This window comes from Dermacentor albipictus, chromosome 8 (genome assembly GCF_038994185.2).
Source record: "Dermacentor albipictus isolate Rhodes 1998 colony chromosome 8, USDA_Dalb.pri_finalv2, whole genome shotgun sequence".
Classification (NCBI taxonomy): domain Eukaryota; kingdom Metazoa; phylum Arthropoda; class Arachnida; order Ixodida; family Ixodidae; genus Dermacentor; species Dermacentor albipictus.
In genome coordinates, this window is record NC_091828.1 from 130,198,515 (window position 1) to 130,225,348 (window position 26,834).

General features: G+C 42.7%; 2 protein-coding genes across 4 annotated transcripts in view; one reads left to right on the forward strand and one right to left on the reverse strand.

The window, feature by feature from the left end:
- Positions 1-26,834, forward strand: part of hdm (meiosis specific with OB domains hold'em) — a 61,443-nt gene that overhangs the window by 15,715 nt on the left and 18,894 nt on the right. For all 3 annotated transcript variants that reach the window (XM_065452805.2, XM_065452804.2, XM_070524454.1), the window contains 3 exons: positions 24,803-24,903; positions 25,636-25,688; positions 25,771-25,863. In XM_065452805.2, the coding sequence (XP_065308877.2) occupies positions 24,803-24,903; positions 25,636-25,688; positions 25,771-25,863 (247 nt within the window). The remainder of the gene's footprint in view (positions 1-24,802; positions 24,904-25,635; positions 25,689-25,770; positions 25,864-26,834) is intronic.
- Positions 298-21,657, reverse strand: Usp39 (ubiquitin specific protease 39). Its single transcript, XM_065452803.2, has 6 exons — positions 21,341-21,657; positions 20,083-20,481; positions 16,893-17,096; positions 15,525-15,683; positions 9,528-9,844; positions 298-1,288 (listed from the first exon to the last, which is right to left on the reverse strand). The coding sequence occupies exons 1-6, from the start codon at positions 21,629-21,631 to the stop codon at positions 1,135-1,137; spliced, it is 1,524 nt and encodes a 507-aa protein (XP_065308875.1). The 5' UTR covers positions 21,632-21,657; the 3' UTR covers positions 298-1,134.

Genomic DNA, 26,834 nt, shown 5'->3' on the forward strand with positions numbered 1-26,834 from the left:
TACGCTGGCATTGAGTACATCGAAGTCCAGCTAACCAATTGCGGAGCAGCAATCAAAAAGGCATTCTACTACTAACCTCTTGACCAGACAGTCGCACCTAAATGTATAAATTTAATTTATATGTACCAACATGGAAACATGATGAAATTAAATGCATACTAACGTTAAGAGGGATCAGAGAGCAAACAGGGATAGCCGATATTCCAGTTGACATTAAGAGAAAAAAATGGAGCAGTGCAGGCCGTGTAATGCGTGGACCATCATAGTTACAGAATGGGTGCCAAGAAAAGGAAAGTGCAGTCAAGGATGGCGGAAAAATAGGTGGGGTGATGAAATTAAGAAATTTGCAGGCACAAGTTGGAATCATTTGGTGCAGGACAAGGGTAATTGGAGATCACAGGGAGAGGCCTTCGTCCCGCAGTGGACAAAAAAAATAGGCTGCTGCTGCTGCTGATGATGAAAGACTACTCAGCTATCTAAACTAGCGTATATGTTTTAGATTAGTTGTCTCTGACAGCACATTTTTTTACATGCTAAAAAAACTAAATTGCTCAATCCAGGTAAAATACTTGTTAAAAACTCTACTTGTACTACTTAAGTCTATTAATGGAAGCAAAGGCCAAACCTCTCCACTTCGACAGCATGCCCAAACTGTGGCTCTGATATCAATGTGAAGATGTAGATTTCATCGCAATTTTGAGTATATCAGTTGTTTTCTTGTGCAGGAAAGGCTCCCAAAATTACTGGGTGTACATTTGCATATATTAGAATGCAATGTTATCTAGCTTTGTCAGTAAATAGTTATTTAGCCTTGAGAACGCCTCTAACCTTACCAAAAAAGAAAGCATGGTTTCACACAGAATCATGCAGGAATTTCAAAGTGGTGTTGCCACCCATCTTATGCTTTGTGCCATTTTCAGTAAGCCTCTTTTTACAGAAAGATAGACTTATTTGATATTCCAAAAGTGAATAATCTACCAACGTAGCGTAACCTTACATGTGTCAATATTCCACCCCTTATGCGGATGCGCACAAATATGCACTGCTTCAATTCTTCAAGTAGAACAACTTTACATTTATTCATAGATGAGCAAACTAAGATGTCATCAATATAGGATGCACTTTGAGAACAGGCTACTCAGATGTTGATGCCGCCAGCTTTTTTCTCCTCCGCTCCCATATCTGTATGTAGGCTTCTGACAGTGTGATCATCTGTGGCAAGATCTCGGTGACGTGGAGATCTTGTAGCTCATACCACTTCCCAGAACCACGATGCAGGATGTGAGCCCTGCATAGGTGTGAATGCATGCAGTTACTACAAAGGCAACCTGGGCATTATTCAATGATCAAGCACACCAAGAAAACAAACGGGCAATTGACTGAGCCTGCTGCAAGTTATCTTTCATGCTTAACCAAGAATGTACAATAATTTGCTTATGTCTCACTTCACCAGCATCCAAACATGCTCATTTGAAAGTGCTGAACAATGTACAAACAGTGACTAAGCACATGAGAACAATTATTGTATCTACTCGATTCTAATGCGGACTTTTTTCTCGTTAAGATTCACTAAATTATGACCTGCACATTAGAATCGAGTAAGAACCCAAAACTACAATAAACAGTGTCCCAATCCAACGGCCCAATATTGAGAGCTGTACTGCTGGTGCCCAAAACTGGTGTGAACATTGAAAGTTTGTCGTCATTGCACACCACCTATACCGTAGAAATGTGGCCAGAGAACAATCATGGCTATGGCATAATGCATTTCTCGAAATGCGAAAATTGAGGGTGCATTAGAATAGAGTAAATACAGCACTTCAGCCTAAGCCTATTTTCCCAATAAGATTAGAAAGTTCTGAAAGTTAAGTTCTGGGATCCAACATCCCAAAGCACAACTGAGGCTATGGCACACACCGCAGTGTGGGGCTCTCACTCAATTTCGACTGCCTGACGTTTGCGCTCTCTAACTCAATCCCTACAGTGCTCATTGAGCAATTTTAGCCCACTAATGACGGTTTCAAGTGCCGTTTTTGAGACCTTCCGCAGCACACACAAGCCCACTGTGCCGTTTAACTTTTAGTATAGGATATACAGTTTCGTTTTTTATGAGTTTGCACTTTATCCGCATGGTGGAAATTTTAGAACAGGCTTGGAAGGCACGGGAGTTTGAACGTGAGAATGGTCACCCTCGTAAACCCTGTGCGCACTCCAAGATATCACCACTCTCGTGATTCTGTTGGTCTGCAGCCAATTTTCTCGACAGCCTGAGCAGCAGCAAGTCAGAGGGTGCTGCCCTCTTGTCTGAGTTTAAGTCGGAGAGCAATGACGGTGGATGCACCACAAGTTTGGGCCCTTCCACCAGCTGAAGCCACTCAGCACCAGCCAGCTAAAATGAACACACACTAGAATTTTAAGGAATACAACCTTAGCAAAACCGAGCAAAAGCTGCAACAAAATGCTGCAAAACTTTCAGTTGTGCCCTGTGTTTTACGTTAAGGAATTGATTTGCCACATGGCACACACAATTATAGGGCTTCCAGCAAATCTTTTATAGTACTGGAAGTACTGTTTAAGACAAAATTATGATTTCTTCAGAGATAATGACTATTGAATGGCGAAATGTCTTGTGTATTTCAATATCTTCATAGCATTTTCTTATTTTTAGGTACAAGCCTATTTGAAGAAGTTTCATTCAATTTTACTCTACAATTTTGTTATTGGCAATTAAAATTTTATGTTACTGCATAGAGCTTGTTAATAAACCTTTTATACCTGAAAAGCACATTTATTCTGCCTCCTTTTCATGGATTACATAAAATTATAAGCGTAATGCTTCCTTTTAAAAAAAGAAGGAAATCTAGTGTAACCTACATAATGCAGTTACTTTCCCCGCGGTAGGGAAAGAGCTAAACCCTAGAAACTACACAGGCAAGAGTTGAAGTGCCTCAAATAATTCACTATAAATCTTGTTTCTAAGAACCAGTTTCAGTTTTGGTACCCAGTTTTAGTGCCCAGTCATATGAATGCATCACACGATGCATTCGTGTGATGTCACCGAATGCATCATGTAATCACAACACACTAGCTCACTCTATTTTTGCGATCACTGCCACTGCAACAAACCAAAAGCACAAGCAGAAGGAATACTTATAGCCCACTTCCTTCATATTTATGAACGTCAACCTGCCTAGCTTAAGCACTTCCTGACATAAGTAAATTTAGCTGTTTGTCACAATGTCATGAATCATGACACCGACGTCATTGTGACTCAGATAACATCAGTGATGCCAGGTCTGGCCTTTCGAGATAAAATGTGAATTAAACTAGAATATCCTATAAGTTTGTCTCAACCTTCGTACTTGCTATGCGTCAAGCTTCTACATGCGAGAAGCGTGTTCAAGAGCTTCTACAACTTCGAAAATATATTCTAGTACTTCTTTAAAACCAGATGAGCAAACTATTTTACTCAGACAACCAGATTTACTCAATTTTAACGTGCCCTCGATTCAAATATGCATCTGACTTTTTCTGGTCAGGGATGGAAAATGCAATGTGCTCGATTGTAACGTGTGCCCCGATATTCATACTTCAAGTAACGCATAATGCGATACCCTTGATTGTTCCCTCACCAGATTTTCATGGTCACAGAGAGAAATGATGATATGTATCTAATTTGGAAAAACCAAATTTCTTGCACTTGAGCCATAGTAGAATGGGCATCATCCATTGCCACTTCTGAGAACTGATTATTATACTATGAACCACCCAGAACATGTCATCTTGATTCCATCCGTAACATGACCGCAAACTTCTGGTGCTCTAAGTAAACCCTGGTTCCTGAAGAACGACACAGGGTGGCCTTTGAGATTAGAAGGTGAAATTTGAAATTGGAGGTGAGAGTTGGATGCAAGCCATTGCATTTTTGGCTTTGTACTCAATTCTAACAAACATTATATTATACTGTAGTGGGTATCTAAATTGAAAAATTGAGCATCAGAATTGCGTAAGTGAAGTACTAAACAATATAATACTGGGAAGAAGTAACTTTAGATGAATGGTAAGACTGTCCCAATCGAGGTTGATGCCTGAACTATCCAGCACCAGAAGAGAGACCCATCATTGCTCAGCATTCCCCGGTGGTCCTCCTCCTTTTGACTGAGGTCATGTGCAGCTTAGCTATGGTGACCTGACAAGAACCTGTGTTCAACACAAAAGGGCCATAGGAAAAATTTTGATTGAATTGCACGACACTGCTTAGCATTTCCTGGACATAGGAGTCATGTCTAACACATTTGCTGCAGCAGTTCTTTTTAAGATTTCAGTTGAGGTTCCATACCCCAATGGTGGATCCCACATCATGTATCTTAGGGGTCAGGCACATGTTTAGGATTTTTTTTTGAACGGTCTAAGGTTCTATTATTCCCTATTAGTGCATCATAATACAACTATTATCTTGAGCAAGCCCTTGGTCTGCCTGAAGGCGTGTACCATCCTGCACTTGTCTAGGCAGGGCGTTCGAAGTATACGTGCCTTTATTCAGAGGCGATGTGCCAGGCATAAAAGAGAGCAAGGCACTAGCAGGAAAAATGGGGGGGAGAAGCTGAAACCCGATAGCAACTCCCCCCCCCCCTCCTGGCTACACCACTGCTAGGGGCGTCATAAAATACCAGTTGTACAGTTTTACATCATTCTCAAACTCCAGAGAGATGATGTGACTGTATTTGTAAGCACCAAAAATTTTTCGCGAGGACATACCATCAAACCTTGTTATAACGAAGTCACACCCAGTGAAAAAATACCATAATTGTATTCAATATTCCTTATAGGAATTTATTCGTTACATGCTGATATCGGTGAGAAACACTTTATGTTTAGTTCGTTGTATCTGATAATTCCTTATATCTGTGCTTGTTATATTGAGGTTCAACTGTACACGGCTGGAAAGACCTGCACTTTCACAGCTGCACCGAAGTTGTGATGTGGAAGCTTCGGCTTGGGACTACCTCTGATTTCCCTATTCAAATATATATTTGTTCATCGAAACCAATCCACTGCGGCCTTCGTAGCCTTGTTGTTGTTTCTCACAGTTCTTGTATTTCCTCACTGAAACAGCAGGTGTCTCGTATAGGTATGCGCTTCATTAAAACTTCTTTCTGGGCGAGTTGGTGCATACTTGACATAAAAATTGTAACAGCACAAACACATGCAACCACAAAGTACGAAGGATGAGACACAAGCGCTGACTGTCAACTAAATTTTATTGATGGAATACGGATACCTTATATAAGGGGAAAGGCAGAAGTGAAGGGGGGAGGGAGTGATACAATCAGGGGAAATGACAGTGCGCATTAATGAATGGACGTGCCGGCAGACAACGGAATCAGGTGCAGGAAAACAAGAAAACTAGAAAAAATTAGAAAAACAAATTTAAAAAATTTAAAAAGTAGAGAAAAGCGATGGATAGTAAGATACAATCAATCAGTAAACGGTCGGTTCCCAAAACTGAAGCTCTGCAGCAAAAAGCAATACAGAGGGGGTGCTTACGCACTTGCTGCCATATTTCTGTATGTGAAACGCTTCCAAACTGACCTGCGCTGTCGCGTCTGCACTCTTACCGAGAATCTTCGTCTCTCCCAATTGAGCCTCGCAACCTGTGCACGCAATTACGTGCGCAACCAAATGTGCGTACTTGTCTTTTAAGTTGCTTAAATTTCGGGCATAATCCCTCAAGCGTTCATTAATGCAGCAGCCGGTTTGGCCGACATAAGCCTTTCCACACTTCAAGGGAATGGCGTATACCACTCCTGTGGAACACTTGATGAATGGCTTCTCATGTTTTAGCTGACAACCTCTTTTTTTCGAGTTGCAGATGCGTGGGCATAACTGTGCCAGCTTGTTGGGTGCCGAAAAAACAACGGACACCCTATGCCTGTTGGCTACCTTCTTGAGACTGTGTGAAGTCTTGTGCAGGTACGGCACAACCAAAAGCTTGTCGGTCTTCCGACGGTCATCTTTTCTTCGTGTTCCTAGTTTTAGCTTCTGAAGGAGGGTCTCAGACACAGCAATCAAGACCGAATAGGGGAAGCCCGCCACCAAAAGTCGGCTGGCCTGATTCTCAAAACTTTTCTGCATTAGGTGCGGGCACGACTTCTGAAGAGACGATTCCAAACAGTGCGACGCTATAGCTCTCTTTACAGTTTTGGAATGCGCTGAATCATACGGTAACAGATCTTTTTTTGGCCGAGGGAAATAGCCCCAGCAAACGTGCTTTTCATGAAAGGTTAGTCTAAGGTATAAAAACTGTAAAACATCTGCATCAGGTAGTTCATGGGTGAAATTGAGCCCAAGACCATGCTTGTCAAATGCGTTTAAAACTTCACCTACTGTAGAGAGGTAGGTGAAGGCCATCTGCTTTTTTAAAAGCACTAAAAAATCATCGACGTACCTAAAAACCTTTAAAACACCTTTAAAAACCTTTAAAAATATATACTGTTACACTTGTTTTATTCTGTGCCTCAAGATCAGCTTTTGTTGGCTGTTAGGGAATGCACAGAAGCAAACGGCGAAGTGTCATTTCGGAACTCAACAGGCTTGTTAGTAGACAATTTTATATTGTTACTGCAGTTTTATCCGAGATCTACTTTTATTGTTTATGACAACCTGCCTTTTTTGCAGCGCAACAGTATCTGCATTGGGTCCTGCGTGGCCCCAATTCATTGTGATATATTTTTTAGCAAAAGTAGATAAACATTTAGATAGGTCTTTTTTGGGGGGGTTTGTTTTAAAGGTTTTTAGGTACGTTGATGATTTTTTAGTGCTTTTAAAAAAGCAGATGGCCTTCACCTACCTCTCTACAGTAGGTGAAGCTTTAAACGCATTTGACAAGCATGGTCTTGGGCTCAATTTTACCCCTGAACTACCTGACGCAGATGTTTTACAGTTTTTAGACCTTAGACTAACCTTTCATGAAAAGCACGTTTGCTGGGGCTATTTCCCTCGCGCAAAAAAAGATCTGTTACCGTATGATTCAGCGCATTCCAAAGATGTAAAGAGAGCTATAGCGTCGCACTGTTTGAAATCGTCTCTTCAGAAGTCGTGCCCGCACCTAATGCAGAAAAGTTTTGAGAATCAGGCCAGCCGACTTTTGGTGGCGGGCTTCCCCTATTCGGTCTTGATTGCTGTGTCTGAGACCCTCCTTCAGAAGCTAAAACTAGGAACACGAAGAAAAGATGACCGTCGGAAGACCAACAAGCTTTTGCTTGTGCCGTACCTGCACAAGACTTCACACAGTCACAAGAAGGTAGCCAACAGGCATGGGGTGTCCGTTGTTTTTTCGGCACCCAACAAGCTGGCACAGTTATGCCCACGCATCTGCAACTCGAAAAAAAGAGGTTGTCAGCTAAAACATGAGAAGCCATTCATCAAGTGTTCCACAGGAGTGGTATACGCCATTCCCTTGAAGTGTGGAAAGGCTTATGTCGGCCAAACCGGCCACTGCATTAATGAACGCTTGGGGGAACATGCCCGAAATTTAAGTAACTTAAAAGACAAGTACGCACATTTGGTTGCGCACGTAATTGCCTGACAGGTTGCGAGGCTCGATTGGGAGAGACGAAGATTCTCGGTAAGAGTGCAGACACGACGGCACGGGTCAGTTTGGAAGCGTTTCACATACAGAAATATGGCAGCAAGCGCGTAAGCACCCCCTCTGTATCACTTTTTGCTGCAGAGCTTCAGTTTTTGGAAGCGACCGTTTACTGATTGATTGCATTTTACTATCCAATGCTTTTCTCTACTTTTTAATTTTTTTCTATTTTTTTCTAGTTTTCTTGTTTTCCTGCGCCTGATTCCGTTGTCTGCCGGCACGTCCGCTCATCGATGCGCAATGTCATTTTCCCCGATTGTATCACTCCCTCCCCCCTTCACTTCTGCCTTTCCCCTTATATAAGGTATCCGTATTCCATCCATAAAATTTAATTGACAGTCAGCGCTTGTGTCTCGTCCTTCGTACTTTGTGGTTGCATGTGTTTGCGCTGTTACAACTTTTATGTCAGGTATGTGCTGCATGTCCATGTCAAACACTAGGGCACTCTCCAACCCGCTCACCTTAATAGCAGCAATTTGGCATGGACATGGATGCAAAAGAGTTAGAACTTCCCATAATACACTTCACTTTAAAGTGGCACCTAAAGAGAAACAATAAATTTGTTAATGCTGATTTTGAAAAATTCTATATTTGTTAATATTGCAGCAAGAGTATGATTAATACAAAAGAAAAAAGGAGAAATAAAGGAAAGAGCAAACTAGCCTTTTTTAAGTTTTACACAGCAACTTCAGTGCTCGCACATTGGTGTGACATCAGCGATCTCAAAGTACCATATTTACTTGCATAATGGATGCATGCCCCACTTTTCCAATCAAAAAGTGCACTCTTAGAAATATTTACACTCTTTGGGGCTTATCTTGTCCCACAACAATAATCGCCATCTGTCTTGCCCGAGTTGCCTTTCTTGAAAGCTCGGCGCTCGCTACTTTCCTTTCGAGAAGCTGCTTCACAGTGGTAACACGCATGCCGTTCGTGACTGGGAAGTACCGGGCTCGCAGCGTTAAAGAAAGGAAACGCGGGCAAGACAGATGACGATTATTGTTGTGGGACAAGATACGCCACAAAGGGTGTAAATATTTCTAAGAGTGTGAATTTTTTTATTCACCCTGCACTATGATCAAACCTCAAACTAGTTGCTGTCAAGTAGGAGACACATGGTACGATTCAGTGTCCGATACGGCGTTTTTTCGTGCCGTAGCGCCGGATCGTATGCCTGTTGTGCGACAAAAGTACGAGACACACAGTACAGCACAGTTCAGCGTCCAATACAGCATTAGACTTGCCGGAATGGCAGCCAAATCGTAGCATATGTCTCCTACTTTTGTTGCACACCATGTGCCCAATCCAGCGCTACACCATGGCAAAACGCCTCGGATCCAGCCTCCATTCCTGTACATTAACTGCCGTATCGGACAATGAATCGTACTGTGTATCTCCTACTTTTTAGCAATGGCCGCAGAGAAAAAATAACCCACAATATTACCCCACATAATGAATGCACCCCTGAACTTAGTGCAATTTTTTCTGCAAAGAAAGGCATTTGTTATGCGAGTAAATATGGTATTTTTTTGTATTCAGGCTGTTGTAAAAATCTCAGTAAATGTTCTGAAATTCTCCTAGGTTTGATCTCTGACTTGTTTAAAATATAACGTAGTCCATTTTTACCAACAAAAGATCAACTAAACTTGAGCAGAAGCCATCAAAATCCCTGACATCACAGCTACCTAGTGTGGGAACTTCCCCGAAAGCAGCTATGCCACCTATCTTCATTTTTGCTTGTTTTCTGGCTGACAAAGTCACCTTTCAGAATAAGTACATCTTTTCTTGGTATTGTAAAAGCGTACTTTACTACTTGATTTTAGCTTAATTTCCTTCTCAGTGTCCTTTTAAAACACCAAGCTATGTGAAGGCCACCAACCTGTATGTTCCTTTCCCTGATCCAGGTTCACCCTCATGCACAACATTGGCAATGAGGTCGTAAACGTAGGTTCCCTCAGCAGCATCTGGCACGTTCACAGCTATCAGTTCACCCAGGTCAACGTCCTTTATGGGGAAGTTCACAATAGTGGGGTTCTTCTCGACAAAGAATGTGTTCTTTGTGAAGCGCTTGATGTAGAGGATGAGGTACGGTGGCAGTGACGTCAACTCAAAGCGTTTGAGCGTCGAGTCCTTGTACGTCCTGTATTCCTTCTCACTGGTCCCATTGAACTTTGAGAGGATAGTAAAAAGTGGCACCTGGCAAGACAGAGAGGATATGAGCTTTGATTTAGCCTTTTAGTAAAAAAAAAGGAAAGAAACACACACACGCACACACACAGTATAAAATACTTATGGCTCATTCACATCGGCGACTTGAGGAGGTCGCGCGACCATTTGCGACTCGCGACCAAAAAGCGAATGAAGACGACTGATGTTCACACCGGCAAGCCCGGCTGAGCGCGACCCGCAAGTTGCAATCCCGGAGATTATCGTTCTCACTGAGAACTCTTGGAATCTACGCGGAATTTGCGGCAACGCAGGAGCAGGCCGGATGCGGACACATGAAAGATCACTTCCGGTGTGCCACTGAGATTGTTTTATCAGTTTGCGACCACGGTCGCGCGACTAAAAAATCGAGCAGCGAGCGGCTGGCCCAAAATGATCACTTTTCAAGAAAAGCGACCATTTGCGACCACTGTCAGTCGCCGGTGTGAATGAGCCTGTAGACAAAGTGCTCTATCTGTTATATTGTATAAGTCTCTCATGCTGCCTCTGTATCTTTTTTTGTGAGCTAAAATGCTAAGATGGGACACCAGCATGCCGAAACGTACATTCTTTCAGAGTCTAGGCCTTCAGATAGGCTTTGCAGCAGGAATCAATGGTTGCTAAGACAACTACAACTGCTAAGTTGATTTTCTGACAGCTGCTACACATTTAATTTATCATTGTGAAAGATCAAGGGCTAATGCCACGTGAGAGCTTTGGGGCTTCTATGAAGAGTTCCCACACGTGAAAAATGATGGCTAGCATGTGCACTTACATGCGAGAAGTTCTAATGAGCAAGTTAGCCATAACGATAATGCTAATATAAGAAAGCCATGAAGTTAATGCTTCAGTAGTTTCATCAAAGGTGAAGGCAGTTATTTGACTAAAGTCATGTTCAATGTACTAATAAGTGTCCACAGAAAACTCCCCTCCATAGTAGACCCTAATGGAATGTTGGCTCTTGTGTTTACTGAGTGTACTTTTTTTTTATTTACATAATACTGCCGACCTCATGTGGTCCAAGCAGGAAGGGCAGATAACAAGGCATACTTACAAACGCCATAACGTTATTACATAGACAAAAGGTTTGACACATGACACAAATGAGCGAAACAAGTCAAAGGAAATAGATTGCACATCAATCTGCACATCAAAATTCATTGCTAAGATTTCTTTCAAAACTGTCACTTGAGACAATCTGTTCAGGCAGTGCATTCCAATCGTTTATTGTGCACGGAGAGTATGAAAATTTAAACAAGTTTGTTTTCTCCAAAATATAGTGTTAGGGCATGGGTATGTTGGTGACGGGTTTTTCGTGTAGTTGAAGGTGTAACATAAGGTGAAGAAGAAATTCCAAACTTTCCCTGGATGAGTGAATGAAGAAACGTTAATCGAGCAACTTTCTGTCTTATATGAAGAGGTTTAATTTTGTTGGAGGCCATTAAAGCAGATGGGGAATCAGTTCTCTTGAATTTATTGAAAATAAAGCGCACAGCCCGTCTTTGCACGTTTTCTATTTTTGCTATATCTTTTTTGGTGTACAGGTCCCACACTATAGCTGCATACTCAAGTTTAGCCGAATAAGAGAGTTATAGGCTAATAGCCTAACGTGACTGGGTGCTCCTTTGAGCTTGTGTTTTAAAAATACAAGTTTTTTTTAACGCAGATGAACAGATTTAATCAACATGGTCACCCCAGTTAAGCTGTGAATTTATTAAAACGCCTAAATATTTGTATTTTTCGACTTCCGAGATAGTAGTGCCGTAAGCAGAGTAACTAAAGTGGATAGGACGTTTCTCTCTTGTCATGCGCATAAGCACAGTCTTATCAGAATTGAAGACCATTCCTGATCTGTCACACCAGGCCACAATTTCGCAGAAAGCATCATTCAGTAATATTTGGTCAGCCACAAAACTTATTGGGGTGTACAGCATGGAGTCATCAGCAAATAAACCAATTTTAACATTTCTATCAATGGAACACACAATGTCATTTATATAAAGCAAAAATAACAGTGGACCTAGTACACTTCCTTGGGGCACACCAGATGTCACTGGAAGTAACGTGGAAGAGATGCCATCAATATCCACAAACTGTGTTCGATTTTGTAGGTAGGAAGCAATCCAGCTTACCAAGGTCAAGGGCACGCCTATTAATTTCAGTTTTTCAAGAAGTTATTATTGGGAACTTTATCGAACGCTTTGCTGAAGTCTAAAAAAATTATGTCCAGTTGTCCAGATTTATCTAATACGGAACTAAAGTTATGGATAGCAGTAACCAACTGCGTGACAGTTGAAAAACCTTTCCTGAAGCCGTGTTGAAATGGAGACAAGCATCCTTTAGAGTTTAATATTTCAAGTATGTGGTTAGCGATAATGTGTTCGATTAGTTTGCAGCATGTACTCGTCAAAGAAATCGGAGGGTAATTGCTTAAACATGCGCGGTCCCCTTTTTTATGCGCAGGCAAAACTCTGGCTGTTAGCCTGTCGGGGGGCAATGAAAAAGACGATAAGGATAAACAGAAAATTTTTGTTAAGAAATGAGCTAATGATTCAGCATAACGGCGTAAGAAGGCATTTGGTATGTCATCCAGACCATGCGAACTTTTGGTATCTAACCGGAGTAGGGATTCAACAACGCCTTCGTAGGATACAGTGATCGATTCTTCAGGTGGAAGGTCAAACACATGTTCATTGGCACTTTCTTCAGAAAATACAGAATGAAAGTAGGCATTGAAATGCGTAGCAATCGATTGAGGACACGTAATCACATTGTTATGCACACTGATTTGATTTATTTGCTTGTGGGAATTTCGAAGGTGATCCCAAAATTTATGGGGATCATTTCGTATAAATAGTGTAAGACTCTCTGTAAGGTTAATGTGTTTTTGCTGATTTAATGCTAGAAGAAAGCTCTTCTGATAAAATAGCTAACTGACTAGAACTGGCGTTCTAAGCTTTTTTCAGCCGTTTAAGCCTTCGTTTTAGGCGAATAATGTGCCGATTTATCCAGGGATTTGCTTTCTTTAAGCGCTTCTTTTTATTGGGAATGAAGCTATTAATACAATATTTACAGTGTTCCTTGAACGTGTTCCATAACTGTGTGACACTGGTTCCCTCAAAGCTTTCCAATTCCAAGTAATCAAGGATGGATTCATCCAGTGCTTTTGAATAATCTTTTACGTTCTTATGCTTTGCTTTTTCTATATGTCCGTGGACTACAGGTAAAGATACGACTACTAACTTGTGATCAGATATCCCGTCATGAAGAGATACTGTGTAATCACAAAAAGAGCGTTTTATGAATACTAAGTCTAAGATTGACTCAGTAGAACCATGTATTCTAGTTGGTTCAGTGACTATTTGCTGAAGGTTGTGGGACAACATTATATCATAGATAGCGTCAGCATTTTCAGAACATCCAAAGTTTTCGTTAGGCCAGTTTATGGTTGGCACATTGAAATTCCCTGCAAGTATCAATTTTTTATTTCTGTAGTTGAACAAAAAATCCTGCAGCTTATGCAGATAGTCCAGACCTGAATTAGGGGGCCTGTACAGTGCACATAAGATGAAAGTGTAGCCAAGATACGTGATTTTCAGAGCAAGGCTTTCATGGTTTTCTGGTGAATTTAGAACTATTGCGGAAAAATTCAATTTTAGTAAAATGGCTACGCCACCTCCTCGTGACCCCCTATCACGCCTAAATACAGTGTATGGTGGAGGAAAGATGCAATCATTAGTGATATTACAGTGAAGCCAATTCTCGGTTATAACAACTATATCAGGGCTGTGAGTAAACAGAGCGATCTCTAGGGCAGTTGCCTTGTTCACTATGCTTTGGGCATTTATGTTTAAGATACCAAGGTCACAAAGAGCTGGGTTATCTAAGGTGGTCTGTGAGTAAGGTGAGTTACTAGAAGAGAGAGGAGAAAGGCTAATCCGTTGTTCAGTTGAATCGTTCCAAGCGTACATGCTGTTGCCGATTTTGAGCTAGTCATGAACGAGATAAGCGTTCTTTCCATTCTTCCTTTCAGTTTTGCAAGATTCCCAGAGCAATATTCGTTTTCTTAGTGTCTCCTTAGAATAATCATGTTGTATGGAAAAAGCCGAACCTTTAAGTTTACTAACATTTGCATACAGGGCCTTTTTTTTAATTAAAATCTTGGAAGAATGCGATTACAGGACGGTTTGAGTTGTTATTTGCTTTTCCCATTCTATGTATACGGGCAATGGATGACGTTGAGACACCAAGGTGTTTTTCAAAGATCTCAGAAATCACCTTATTTTTAAGTTCCTCTTCAGTTTCAGAGGTATCTTCCATTATGCCATGTATAATCAAAGTCGAGCGACGACTGCAATCCTCCAGGTCAGTGAGCTTTTGATGTTGCTTGGAAAATGACTGCTTTATCGAATTCATATGCTGTTCGATTGGAGCAAGTGGTTCAATACCAGCCTTGAAGTCGCCAAATAGATGTTCTATGCGATCTAGTCTAGTTGCTAAGGAGCTGAGAGATATATCTAGCTTACTTTGGAAAGCTTTCAGTTCCGAAATTTCCTGCTGTATGATGGTTTGGGATTTTATGATTTTATTGAACATTTCTTGAACAGGGGGGGCAGGGTTGCTTTCTACATCACCACATAAGAGCAGTTTGCACACAATTAAGCATTCATATGCAATGCACATCAATGTTCTTTATTATGCAGAACATTAAAAATCATTGTCATACTAGGTTACTATGTATTCACAGATAGACTACGTGACTAGGCAGACATTATCAGCAAGAAAAATATCAACAATAGCTTTGCTAATTAACTGAAATGTGCTAACTTTTACTTTTCTCACATTAGGGTACATGTTGTAATTACAAATTTGAAGATCCCGACTAGCAGCAGTTTTGGAATATCCATATCCAAAGCCTGCTAAAAACTGTCTCTGCAATCTAGTTAAGATTACTCTGAACTGGTTAGAGGCATGCTTAAAAAAAAAGATTCTGAGGTATTACGTGACACAACCACGAGACAATTATGAGGCACGCCACAGTGGGAGACTGCATTAATTTTGACCACCTAGGGTTCCTTAACGTGCACCTAGACTACAGTACTCATGAGTGTTCTTGCATTTCACCCCCATCGAAATGTGGCTGCCGTGGCTGGGATTGGATCCCACACCCTTGGGCTAAGTAGGGCAATGCCGAAACCATTACGCCATAGCTGCGGCGAGCTGGAGGCATGCTTATGGGAAACTTAGCTGGAATGCAAATGTATTTCATAGCGCATTTTAATGTTGCGTATCTCTAAAGTGGTGTGAATCATAGGATTCCTGCCAAGCACACATGATTTTACTGCTTTGCTTCAACTCTGCAATTACAATATGCGCCCTGAATTTAGCAACTAAAAAGTTAATTAGCACATTTACCCTTATCTGCAGAAACGGCCCAGACCTAAATGACAGCTTTCTTTTAATGTGTCCCTGGTATAACACATCTAGAATAGCTTCACGGGCTCTCAAGTACGCACAGGGCAATAATATTTTACCTAGCTGATGCTGTCTAGCTGCTTCACACACTTCACAGGTCAATGGGGTGTCTGAAATGCTGTTGACACGCTTCACAGAAACTGCAGAAGTCACAAACAAAGGAGCATGTGCTTTTGTATTGAGACACTGGTTTCACCTGAGGGATGATATTCTCCCGAAGCTCATCCTTGAACAGAGGTTGTGCAGGCAGGTCTGCGGTCAGGTACATAAAGCCAGTACTCTCGACTTTCTCGTCATACTCGGTGGTGCGCAGGGCAGCCCGCCTCTCAGCCTCTGTCATCTCCACGGGAATGACCTGGACAAAACAGTACATCATTGTTCATCACTGGAAACCAGAACTACAAATGCAGGAATGGAAAGAAACCATGAACACGGAGAACTGACTCACACCCATGATTCGTTGAAAACATCATAGCTTATATAGCAAACATAATCTGTACCGAAATGCAACTAAATATGGTCAAGTGGTCAAGAGTGGTTTAACAAGGAATTTCATTGTAGCTAATGTTCTAAGGGTGCTTATCTTCATCAGAGCCACGACAATTCTTGTTTGACCCCTGTTCATTACTGTAAACCTCAATATACCTGGAAACATTATGTCTTGCTTGAATAAGGTGAAAAAAGAGAGTGTGAGAGAAAATATATAAGAAAGAGGATATTTAAAATGCATCTACATTAGGTGTAAGAGTAATAATTAATTACTTGGCACAACTAGGCCATTGTCGCTGTCTGAATTTGTAAAAGCTCTAGCATAGTGTCTAGCACAGCGCTGAGTGCATAGGTAACCATGCATTTTACCTATATTTCATTGTTTTTAGCAACGGATGTTGCCTTGAGTTTATATATAATCAGGGTAACCTTGTATGCTGTGCAGCTGCAGTTGCTTTTGCACCAGTTTTGAACTTCATGTGCTTTTTTTTGTGCTTCTCGTTCACTCCTGCTATAACTGAACATTACTGCAATATGTACTTAAAAAGAAATACATATTGAAAAAATACAACAACAAAAAAAGAAATTCGAAATGGGTTACGCTAGGCATAAGAAGATAGGAGTAAATGTATATTCAGATGTCCACTGTATTGTACTAATGAAAATGATTAACAATATCACCACCAGAGTGCAGCAAAACTAGAAAACAGTTGTTTTCAGATGGCGACCCTGCTTACCATAGTGTTTAGCACCTTGCGGTACTAAATGATAATGCATGCATTTATGTTAAAAGCATGCATTTATGGTTGTTTTATTAAGATTGACTTGAATGATTGATCCTAATGCCCCAAAGCCTCACAACGGTTATGTTATGTTATAAGAGGCACTGCAGTGGAGGGCTGCCTGTTTAAATTTGATCGTCTTCAACATTTTCAACATGGGTCCAATGCTCTGGGCGCAGGTGCTTTTGCACGCCCCATAAAAGCACGGCTGCTGCAGCTACGTATCGAACCCAAGACCTTCTGCTCAGTACTAGCAGAAGAGGCAGGAAAATGTGTTATTCTGCAAAGTGCACCTTGCGTGAATAGACATTCATGCCGCCGCGAAATGTGCGGTAGACAATGCTGCTGCTGGTCTTCTGGGTGCCATTGAGCGCCATGTGCAGGCTGTTGAGAAACCAGGAGAGAAAGTCGATGGGGTCACCCTGTTGCGTGATCTGGAAGCGCTTCTTGCTGCACAACACCACAGCCTGCAGCATTTCATGGGGGCTCACATGTGCCTGCAGGAACGGGCATAGCAAAGAAAGCACCATGTATAAGCAAAACCAAAGGGCACACTGAGCTGATCAGGACTAGATAGAATAGGCCATAATGAACATATCAATGTTCTTTAACGTGTACCCAATGCTTTGGACCATTCTATCTGTATCGAAATGAGGCTGCAATGGTTGAGAATCAAATTGCAGCCTCATGTTAAGCAGCAGAACCCTACAGCCACTCAGTAACAACGGTGAGTATTGGTGCCCATTACCTAATCTGTTACTGACACGTAGAAGGTGGGCATGCATGGCACACAATCTCATAAACATTTGTTAGCCTATCAGTTGTGACAATTTGGAATTGTTGGTATGCCACATCTAAGAGAATGATTGTAGCGTAGGTAATAGTATAGTGCTCAGCATAAGCTACAACACGCGGTCGCTTTGCCAAGCGCTTTCACATTGTAGCTCATAATGAGTGTGATAGTACATGGGAAAAAAAAAAAGTTTGAGCAGTTGCTGGTAGAGCCAGTATGTGGCCTTGTAGTAGGCTATTTGTTTTCGGCAACCAATATTCAGACCAGGCAAATTTCTTGAATGGCTGGTTGATACTGTAGTGCTGCAGTGATGGTGAAACAAGGAACACTGGCAAAACTGTGAATCAAGTATTTCACTCTTTCTCGGGTGAACTTGTGCCCACAAAGAACAGCAACGGTTATAGCATAATGATGGTGGCAAGCATAGTCGTCAATATCTAAACTGTTGGGTCAAGCCCATCTGCTATTTATACAAGCATCCCCATATGTTCCAGAGTAATCACTGGTGCTGACATTTGTTTGAGAACGTACGACACTATTTATGTCATGGTGCACAATCAGACTAAACAAGACTCTTGCTATGAAATTAACAACAATATCAACAAATTTCAGTACAGTAATTAAGTCTTGCACCGAGCCACAACTAGATAACAGTGATAATCCAGTGAATAATGGTCACCAGCAAAAGCAAAACAATGTGTTTGTGACAAAATTGAGGAGATCTATATGAAATAGTGAATTTTGCTCCTGTATCTGAAATATTGTATCTGTATCTGAAAGGAGTTCTGACATAGTGCTCAAGCTTAAAGACATAAAACTTGTTGAAAAAATAAAGCTTTCCAGTTTGTTCTGGTGTTGTCTGACGAAGGTACAAGAGATAGGGTGAAACTACTCTTCCAGCTAACAGAATTGCCTCATGTCTAGATGGGATATGCCAGCAGTGTAGTAACTTAAGAGTTGTCTGTAAGGAAAAAAAAACTTGTTACTCATGTACTTTGCATCTATTATCAGAAAGTTTATCTTGTCACAGGTGCTACAAAACTATGGTGCCTGGAATCTCAATGGTAGCAGGGTCAGAATCTAGTACATGCACTCTCCTTGCTTTACAGAGTATGTGGGTGAATGCAGAGGATAATCAGACAAAGTTTCCATGTCATAGATGCAACGAAAAGGTCATTTCACTTGTTCCAACTTCTTTTTAATTTTCTATTTCTTAACTTGACATGCACTCTAAGCGCTCATTCACACTGACAAGTTTCAGAAGTAGCATCTTCAAGTCGGTCGCAATGCAACCAGTCACAAATGGTCGCTTTGTTTGAAATTTGACTATTTTTGGGCCAGCTGCTCGCTGCTCGATTTTTCCCGCGACTGCAGTTGCAAACATACCAAACCACTCAGTGACGCAAGGGCAGGACGTATGTATACGCTCAAGCCTATCTTATGTGGCGATGGCGGTGTGAGCAGACGTGAACAGCAACCATTGCGAGACATTTCATTGTGGTGTCAAGTAGGTCATGCTTACTGGTGTGAACATAGGCAACCACGAGTTGCTCCTTGGCTGCCAGTCGTGGTTGGCTGCGTGACCTCCATCAATTGTCTATGTGAATGTGCCCTTACTGGCAAGTAATAAAGTTCCTATAGCTGAAAGGGGCCTTGAAACAATTTTCTTAAAACCTGAGAAACACATGAGCATTCTGTGTCTCTTCTTTGTGCTTGTTCCCTCGCGCTACATCATGTCACTAAATAAGCACCTACTAGCCTAGCAACATGTCCTTCTGAGAAGCACACTTGTATGAGCGATAGCGTTCAATGAATACAATCCCGAAGGAATTTTTCAAAAGTATGTCACATGAACGGCGATATAAAGAGTGCAATATTTACTTTCCCCATGCCCTCCCAACTCATCAGTTCCCTCAGGTGGGGCAGCTCGAATAGTGGTGTCCTGTCCACTGCTTCATTTTTCAATGTTCTTCTTTCTGTGGTGAACTTATGGCAATATTTCGTGGTTGGCGTGTGACAAAGGTGGCTGAAAGCAACAAAGGAGTATTGAAAGGACAGGCAGGTTGCATTAACAACCAGCACATCACTGCCTTCTAGAAGATCTGGAAGAGTGCACATGAGCTTTTGCTCATGTGTAAATCATGGTCATGTACAACTGCCAAATAGGTGGGATATATGAGTCATTGTTCTGGCTGCAGTGTCCTGACTAATGTTATACACAGCAAAAAAAGAGCAGGGGCGGCAAGAGCCGCAGGAGAGAGCAGCAAGCAATGTATTATTTGAGATTGTAGGCTCCTTACGTTATGCAGTAAAATAAAATTTTGCTGTCACGTTTGCAGCAGCATTGTATATAGACTCGAAGTTATAATTTTCTTACCAAGTTCTTGGCACCATGAAAAATCATTTCGGTGCCCCTTTAACAAAGCACATAATGAACACACAGTTTTTGCTGCATAGAATATTTTCTGCCCCAAGCTCTGAATGCATTCTATGTACAGGAGAAAGAAAACTTGTATGTCACAATACGAATGTGTTGGCATGAATGTGGAGTATAGAGACGTCCTGGTCAGCAGAACACTTGAACACATGCAACACATTTCTAACAGAATATGACATTTTAAAAAGGAAAAGAGAAGTGCGAGTGTTGAGGCTGTGAAGACCTGCGACACTTGCTCACAGCAAGAACTCACTTTGAAATTCCTTGGGTTCCAGAGCTTGCGGATTAGCTCGCCAAAGCGCTGTACTAAGAGGACGTTGATGTCACCAGGAGGCCTCTTGAGGACCATGTAGTTCTCTTCGCGGAGGAAGTAGTTGCGGAGTGGGGGCACATGAGAGAGCGCCTGGAGAATGACGTTGCAGTAGTCATTGGCTTTAATGTTGTTGAGGCCCACAATGCCAGGCAAATAGGTCGTCCCATCATAGGCGCGCGACAGGCGGTCGCTGGTGTCTAATCGGACTATGTCCTCTTTCGTGAATGTAGGCCGCAAGACGTATGTGATGTCGTCCAGGGATGAGTCAACGATCTCGTAGTTGTCGGGAAGGCAGTAGAAGCGCAGCGTCTGCAGGTTGAGGAACACGTGGTGGCTCACCTGCGTTGGGAATAGACCAGTGAGCTTTTTATCCAGCCAAAGGATTTGTACAGAGATTTGCAAGGCAAAGGAATCTTTGTAAAAAGAACGCATAGATTTAACTATGTTGAAATGTTTTAAGAGGGGTTTTCTAATGAGGTTTATGGGTATCTTGCCTGTCATTCGAATAGTATGTTCTTGTAAAATTAGTTGTTTTCTTCACTTGTTTGCCACTTTCCATGTATTTGTTTCATCTACACTGTTAGTCAGTCGTGAATTGCTGATGTGCCTACCTTTACCAAGAGTACACATTTGGGCAAGTTGGTTTAGGTTTCCATTGCGAAAGATGGGTCGAACAAATATAACCCACAAGAGAGGATGCCGGCTGTCTGCCGACGTTTACTGTTTGATTCTGCACAATATGACGCAGAAATGAGAGAGGCAAAGAATTATGTCAGAGTGAACACCTCGACGGATCGAACTACAGTGCATAATGATGTGATACGCACAGTATGTTGCACGTGTATACTTGTGTGTACGTAGACAGAAGACACATGTGTGCAGCGAGGTTTGTTACAACCAGGTGTCCCTTCAAGCGTCTCTGACCCTATCTAAAGGTCCATTCCTCGGTTGCTTGACATAAACGTCATCAACAGCGGAGCCGGCCATCTGAAATTGAGCACAAACACCTCGCTCGCACTCGATCGTCAATGTGTGTGCACCAAGGTAAGTGATTCGGGCGAGCAAACTCTCCTGGAGCATTACCGATCGACCCCAGGAGAACGCGAGAGCACGCAGCTCGGTGTACACAGGGACGATTGGAGAAGCTCATCGTGGCAGCGGTGCTTACGGATACGCACAAGAAAACTAGCGCGCTCACTTGTACGCTGTGCGTGTAGGCGTGCGTGTTGGTGCCACGGCCCTGGAAGTATTTGCCGCAGACGAGGCACGCGTACACGTTGATCCGGGAAAGCGACACCGAGCAGAGTTTCTCGAAGTCGAAGTCCAGCACGTTTCGGTTGATTGTGTCCAGGTAGGGACAGTTGCGGCGCTGCTTCGGTCGATCCGCCGGGTGGGCAGCTCGGCTCGTTGCGCCTGCTTTGATTTCATCGTTCAATTTACGCTTCTTCGCGTCCGGCGGGGCCGCCATGTTTTGCCTCCCGATGGACATTGATGCCGCTCGCGATGCCGCTGATTAGTCAAGGAACTAGCCCCGAGAATTAGGAGTGGCGCCCTCTCGCGAGTGACGTCACGGCCAGGACGCCGCTCGCTCCGGCTCGCTCGGCTGCCGCGCGCGCTCGTTCCCTTCGTGTATGCTCGGGGTATGGGTGGCTCGAGCCGTACGTATTGAAGAATACGTCGGCTTCTTTCAGCTGCCATACCTTAACCACAGTTTCCTCTTCAAAGGCGTGTGAGTCGAGAAATTTTGCGGCTTGCATATCGCAAGCTAAGTAGCGTTAAAGGGGTCTACTAGGTTTTGCAATGCATATATGCGCCGTGTCTATCGGTAAATTTTGACTAAAAAAAGAATATCTGCAAATTCAACGCGCGAAGTTGTGTATGATGCTTCGCTAAACATTTAACATTCCTTTAGTATTTAGCTATGAGAGGCATTGCATTTTACGTGGAAGAAAAATTTGGTAATTGGCGTCAACATGTTATCTGATTTTAGAAAGACACTGCCCAGCGAAGCTCTCATCATGATTCCTATTACTCTGGTGTGTTGTTCTATTCAAATATGGCCATTCATTAATGCGTAAAAAATAGTTAGGCGCGCATTTCTTATGAAAAAGTTTGCTGCTACTTTCATCCCCCTCTGAAACAGGCCTCCAAAAAAACGAATTGCTCATGGCTGCTAACATGGCGGCGCGTCATGTAGAGTATTTACATAGTTTATTCACAAACACCATAGTAGCAATCACCTGAGAGAAAAGTTTCGTTGTTAAGGTCGAGAGCCACTCAATTAAAAGTGATGAAATGTTTCATAGTGGCCCTCAGTAGCCTTTATCGACAATATGGCACACCCCTGATCACGTAACGGTAGCAATCGACTGTCCGTATGGCGAGGCACGCTATGTTCGCGAAACCCATCAGTTCACTACAACTTCGAATTAAAACCATAAAGCATGTTTTTTAGAGCGCCAACTGGAATGGCTAAAGTATTCTCGAGCTACTACACCGCAGCTTAGATTTCCTGTATACAAAAGGAAAATTCAAGCACCTTCTGTCTCACCATGTCTCGATCCAGCGTTATTCAATTATACAAACGGATAACTATTCGCTTCTTCGGTACATAAAAGAGAACCTTGCAAGCAAATTAAGTTTGCTCCAATCCAATCGCAAGCATTCATAAAGAAAGCACCACAAGCCTTGCATATACTTTCACTTGATTTCTGACCCTCCACCGGGGGAATTTCGATATCTTCAATATGTCCCATACTACTAATCATTGACGCTTCGACTTCTTTCTGGCTGCAGCGATGCGGTCCAGCAGGCATACTTCACTAAAAAAATTGGGCCGAGCAGCCTATGTCAGTTCGCCAAAAAGATTCGTCATGTATATTCCTCAAGCAGCAAGCACCAGTAAATTTCTCAAGTGAGTTTGATTTGATTTAATAATTTCCATTTACACACACATGTACAGAGGAGTGGTAAGTGGAGGTGGATGAGGGAAAAAAGTCGCACAGACGCGGCTTGAGGTAACCTCACCCTCTTAGGTACAATATGGCTGCATGGGGTAACACATCAAGCGCCATATAAATTACATTTTTATAGTGGCCATAAAACATTGCAGTTATACAATATATGAAAGAACAGTGAAATATTTCCACAATAACAATGCAAAACACACTGCGGCATTGAAATAAATAAATGATATACACTAGGTAACATAGACAAAAAAAGAGGAACATTATATACATTATTATTCATTAACAAACGCGCTCTAAAGAGGTGAGTTGAACGTGTAGCACGGAAAAGGGAATATATATTGGTACATTCCTATTTGTACTCTGTAAATAGCTGTAAGCCTTCATTAACTTTACTTCAAGTTTCCGCCGCTTAAAAAAAAAACGAACACGTGAAGAACCGCCTAATGTTGACAAGCAGTTAAAGAAGCAAGTGAGGCGTGTGGAATCTAAGCTCCAGTATTAGTCAAGTCCCCGTGCTACTGCCGAGCGTTTCTGTGAGGAAATGCAAAATTCGATATTATACCACGAACTACTCGTCGTGAGCAAACCTGTTTTAGCGGAATAAAATCAACGTAACTGCTGTAGAAGTTATATATAGCCAGCTTTGTGACATATTTGTTGCACCGCGGCAGGTATGGTATCATAACTGGATTCCTATAGGCTATGCTTTTGCGATTGTCTATCCGCGTATGAAAAACCCGCAATGGGCTGGTCTGCGTCGCTTCGGCTGGCACTGTAGCGTTGCCTTCGAGAGCTGCATTGTTGTCTAAGAAATTAGCTCTTTGAATAAATGTTCGCAAAGGAAGACGTCGTAAAAATATATTTGAGACGACCGCCATAAGTATACAAGCAGAGAGAACGAGGGTGAACAAACGAAAACACTGCAGAAAGCGCCCAGACAACGCCCGAACTGTAGCAGACGACAGGCGCGAGTCCGTGCCCTGACGTCACGCGAGCGGCGCTCCGCTCGTGTTCGTTCTCGGGGCTAATGCCTCGGCCATGGCCTCGGCACTCGATGGCTGCAACAGCGCAGCTGCTGGTCGCTGAGCGGTCTCACGAACAGAAAGTGATATGCAAGCCATTTGTGTTTACGAAGCGTCATCAAACTTCATGACACTGCAATCCATTTCGAAGCGTGACATTCTCTTTGACAAGAACAAATCTCGAAGGCCGCGCGTTTTAATGAATTCAGAGCGTTAAAGGCATATATGCTTAAAGGTATGGGTACCAAACTCCAAAACAACCGTTAGCATGAGATTACATGGAAAGCAGGAGCCGGAAGCATAGGTGATGTTCAAATGTCATCTCCCAGCGACGACTTTCTGGGCCAATCAAGGCCATTCAGCGCGCGCAATTTGAAGCAGTGCGTGCATATACTCCTCCGGCTGCGCGATAAAGCCCAGCCGACAGTCCTTGCTTACGAAAGTAACTTGAAATTGGGGACTGCAGCACAAACCTGGCATTTTAAGTGTCTTTTTCTTTTTCCCCGACGAGTCTGATGTACACACGTAGGATGTACACGGTATATACATCTCACAAACAAACAGACACACACGTCGATGCGTTTATTTTCCAGCTTGTTCTATATCGCACGTCTACGAATTAAGCAGAATGCATAAAATACTTACTGCTCCTTTTTCTGTCATTCGCAGGTTGGGCCTGTCACCCCAATATCGACCAAGGACGGCAGACAGGCACAGAAGGTAGACGTCACCGTGTGTGACCAATCCCACCTCGGCTTCAAGGTGACATTGTAAGCAACCACTTTGGCGTCACTATTATATAATACCGCGTGGCGTCTTAACGTACTTAGGAGCAGGGCAGCAAACACGATCATGCGACGCCTACGCTTTAATGCAGCGCTTGTTTAGTGGACGTTCAACGTCCGCCGCTGTGACTTCCAGTGGCACCGGCTAACGCCTCTGGGCACGGTGCCCCGAGACTTGTTATATAACCCAAGAGGGTGGACGAAGGAAAGCTGTCGCTACGAGGTTGGGCGGTGCTTTCAACAGAGCCGCAACTGCTTAACAATTTCATTTCTCACTCATTCATTAAGAATGTGAAGATCCTTACGTTAATACTCACCTACGGTCTGAAAAGTTTCATTCCCTATACACTTATGCTTTCCTTGCCTTCATATTAACTGTTGACTTGTTATCGCTGACTACATACATACGTACGTACGTACATACATACATACGTACATGCATACGTACATGCATACGTACATGCATACGTACATACATACATACATACATACATACATACATACATACATACATACATACATACATACATACATACATACATACATACATACATACATACATACATACATACATACATACATACATACATACATACATACATACATACATACATACATACATACATACATACATACATACATACATACGCACGCACGCACGCATACGTACGTACGTACGTACCTACAAGTGACCGAGGTGCTCTGGGTACTGTTCAGGTGGGACGACGAACTGATCTACCTGTCGAACTTGTGGAAGGCCAAGGAGACAGGTGAGAGACGGATTTGGTGCTGCCGATCGAGTGATGTAATAACAGCGAGTCGTTCGTTCGCGCGCATGAACGGGCCTGGCAGTGCTGTACATCGCCGACGCACGGGTGCGACTCGGCAACGTGTTCGGGCTCACGGTGTCTGCCGATGGGAGAACGGTGATCACCGTCAATCCAGGTGAGGGAGAACGCCGACCGGCTTCACTCTGCACGAGAAATATTAAAGGTGTTAAAGGGTCGATAATCGTTAAAGCCACTTTTCCCGGATAAAGTACTCTTTCAGAACTATACATTTCCGTTAATTGTGCAGTAAGGCGGTCATGTTATACCAGAAGAGGAAATAAAGCCGGAACTTTTTTTTTTTCTAATTAGACGCCAACTTTAAAGTTGACACCAGAGCACGTCAATGTGACGTCACGCATATTGCACACCTTTTTTGTGTTTAGACCATTGTGGCACAATAGACGTTTTCGAAAGTTCAGTTTCTTGGCTCCTTCAGAATGCAGTGCAGCCCATCTTTATAGCGATGATAACTATAGGCTTCAGAAGGGCACGCATTTGGGCTGGTTCATGATTACGACCACCGACCACAGTGCTGTGGTCCTTCTCTTCGCGCTGTCGCTTCTGCTCGTGACTAGGCTTGAACAGTCAAAATCTGTGACGTTTCGGCAAGCTTATATGTGAAAACTTCACGGCGGCGGCGTCAGCCGCTTTTCGCTTTTGCGTCTTTTCTGGCTTACTGTGCCTCCTCCACTGCATGTAATAACAGCATTTTTGGCACTGTTGAAGCACAATTAAGTGATACAGCTCAAATTATTCTTCTGTCCCTTAATAGTGACGATACCACTAAATCTGTTTAGACTGGTCAATAATTATTTAAAAGGTCTGCCTTCATTTATATGGCGGAAGACGCGCCCGCGCCGGCACTTAAGTGTGACGCCACGTGTCAGCGAGTATATACCTTTCTCGTTCTGGGGCCGCCTGTGGCGCAAGAGAAGTTCTGGAAACTCACTCGTGGTTGAGCCTTGGGTTCTTTAGAATGCAATGTCTGCGGGAAACAATTGACTATACTCCAGTAGACGCTGTCAAAAGCCGTGGCGACCTAATGTGGGAATCCCAGAGAGGATTCGCCAGCAGTTTTTCGAGAGC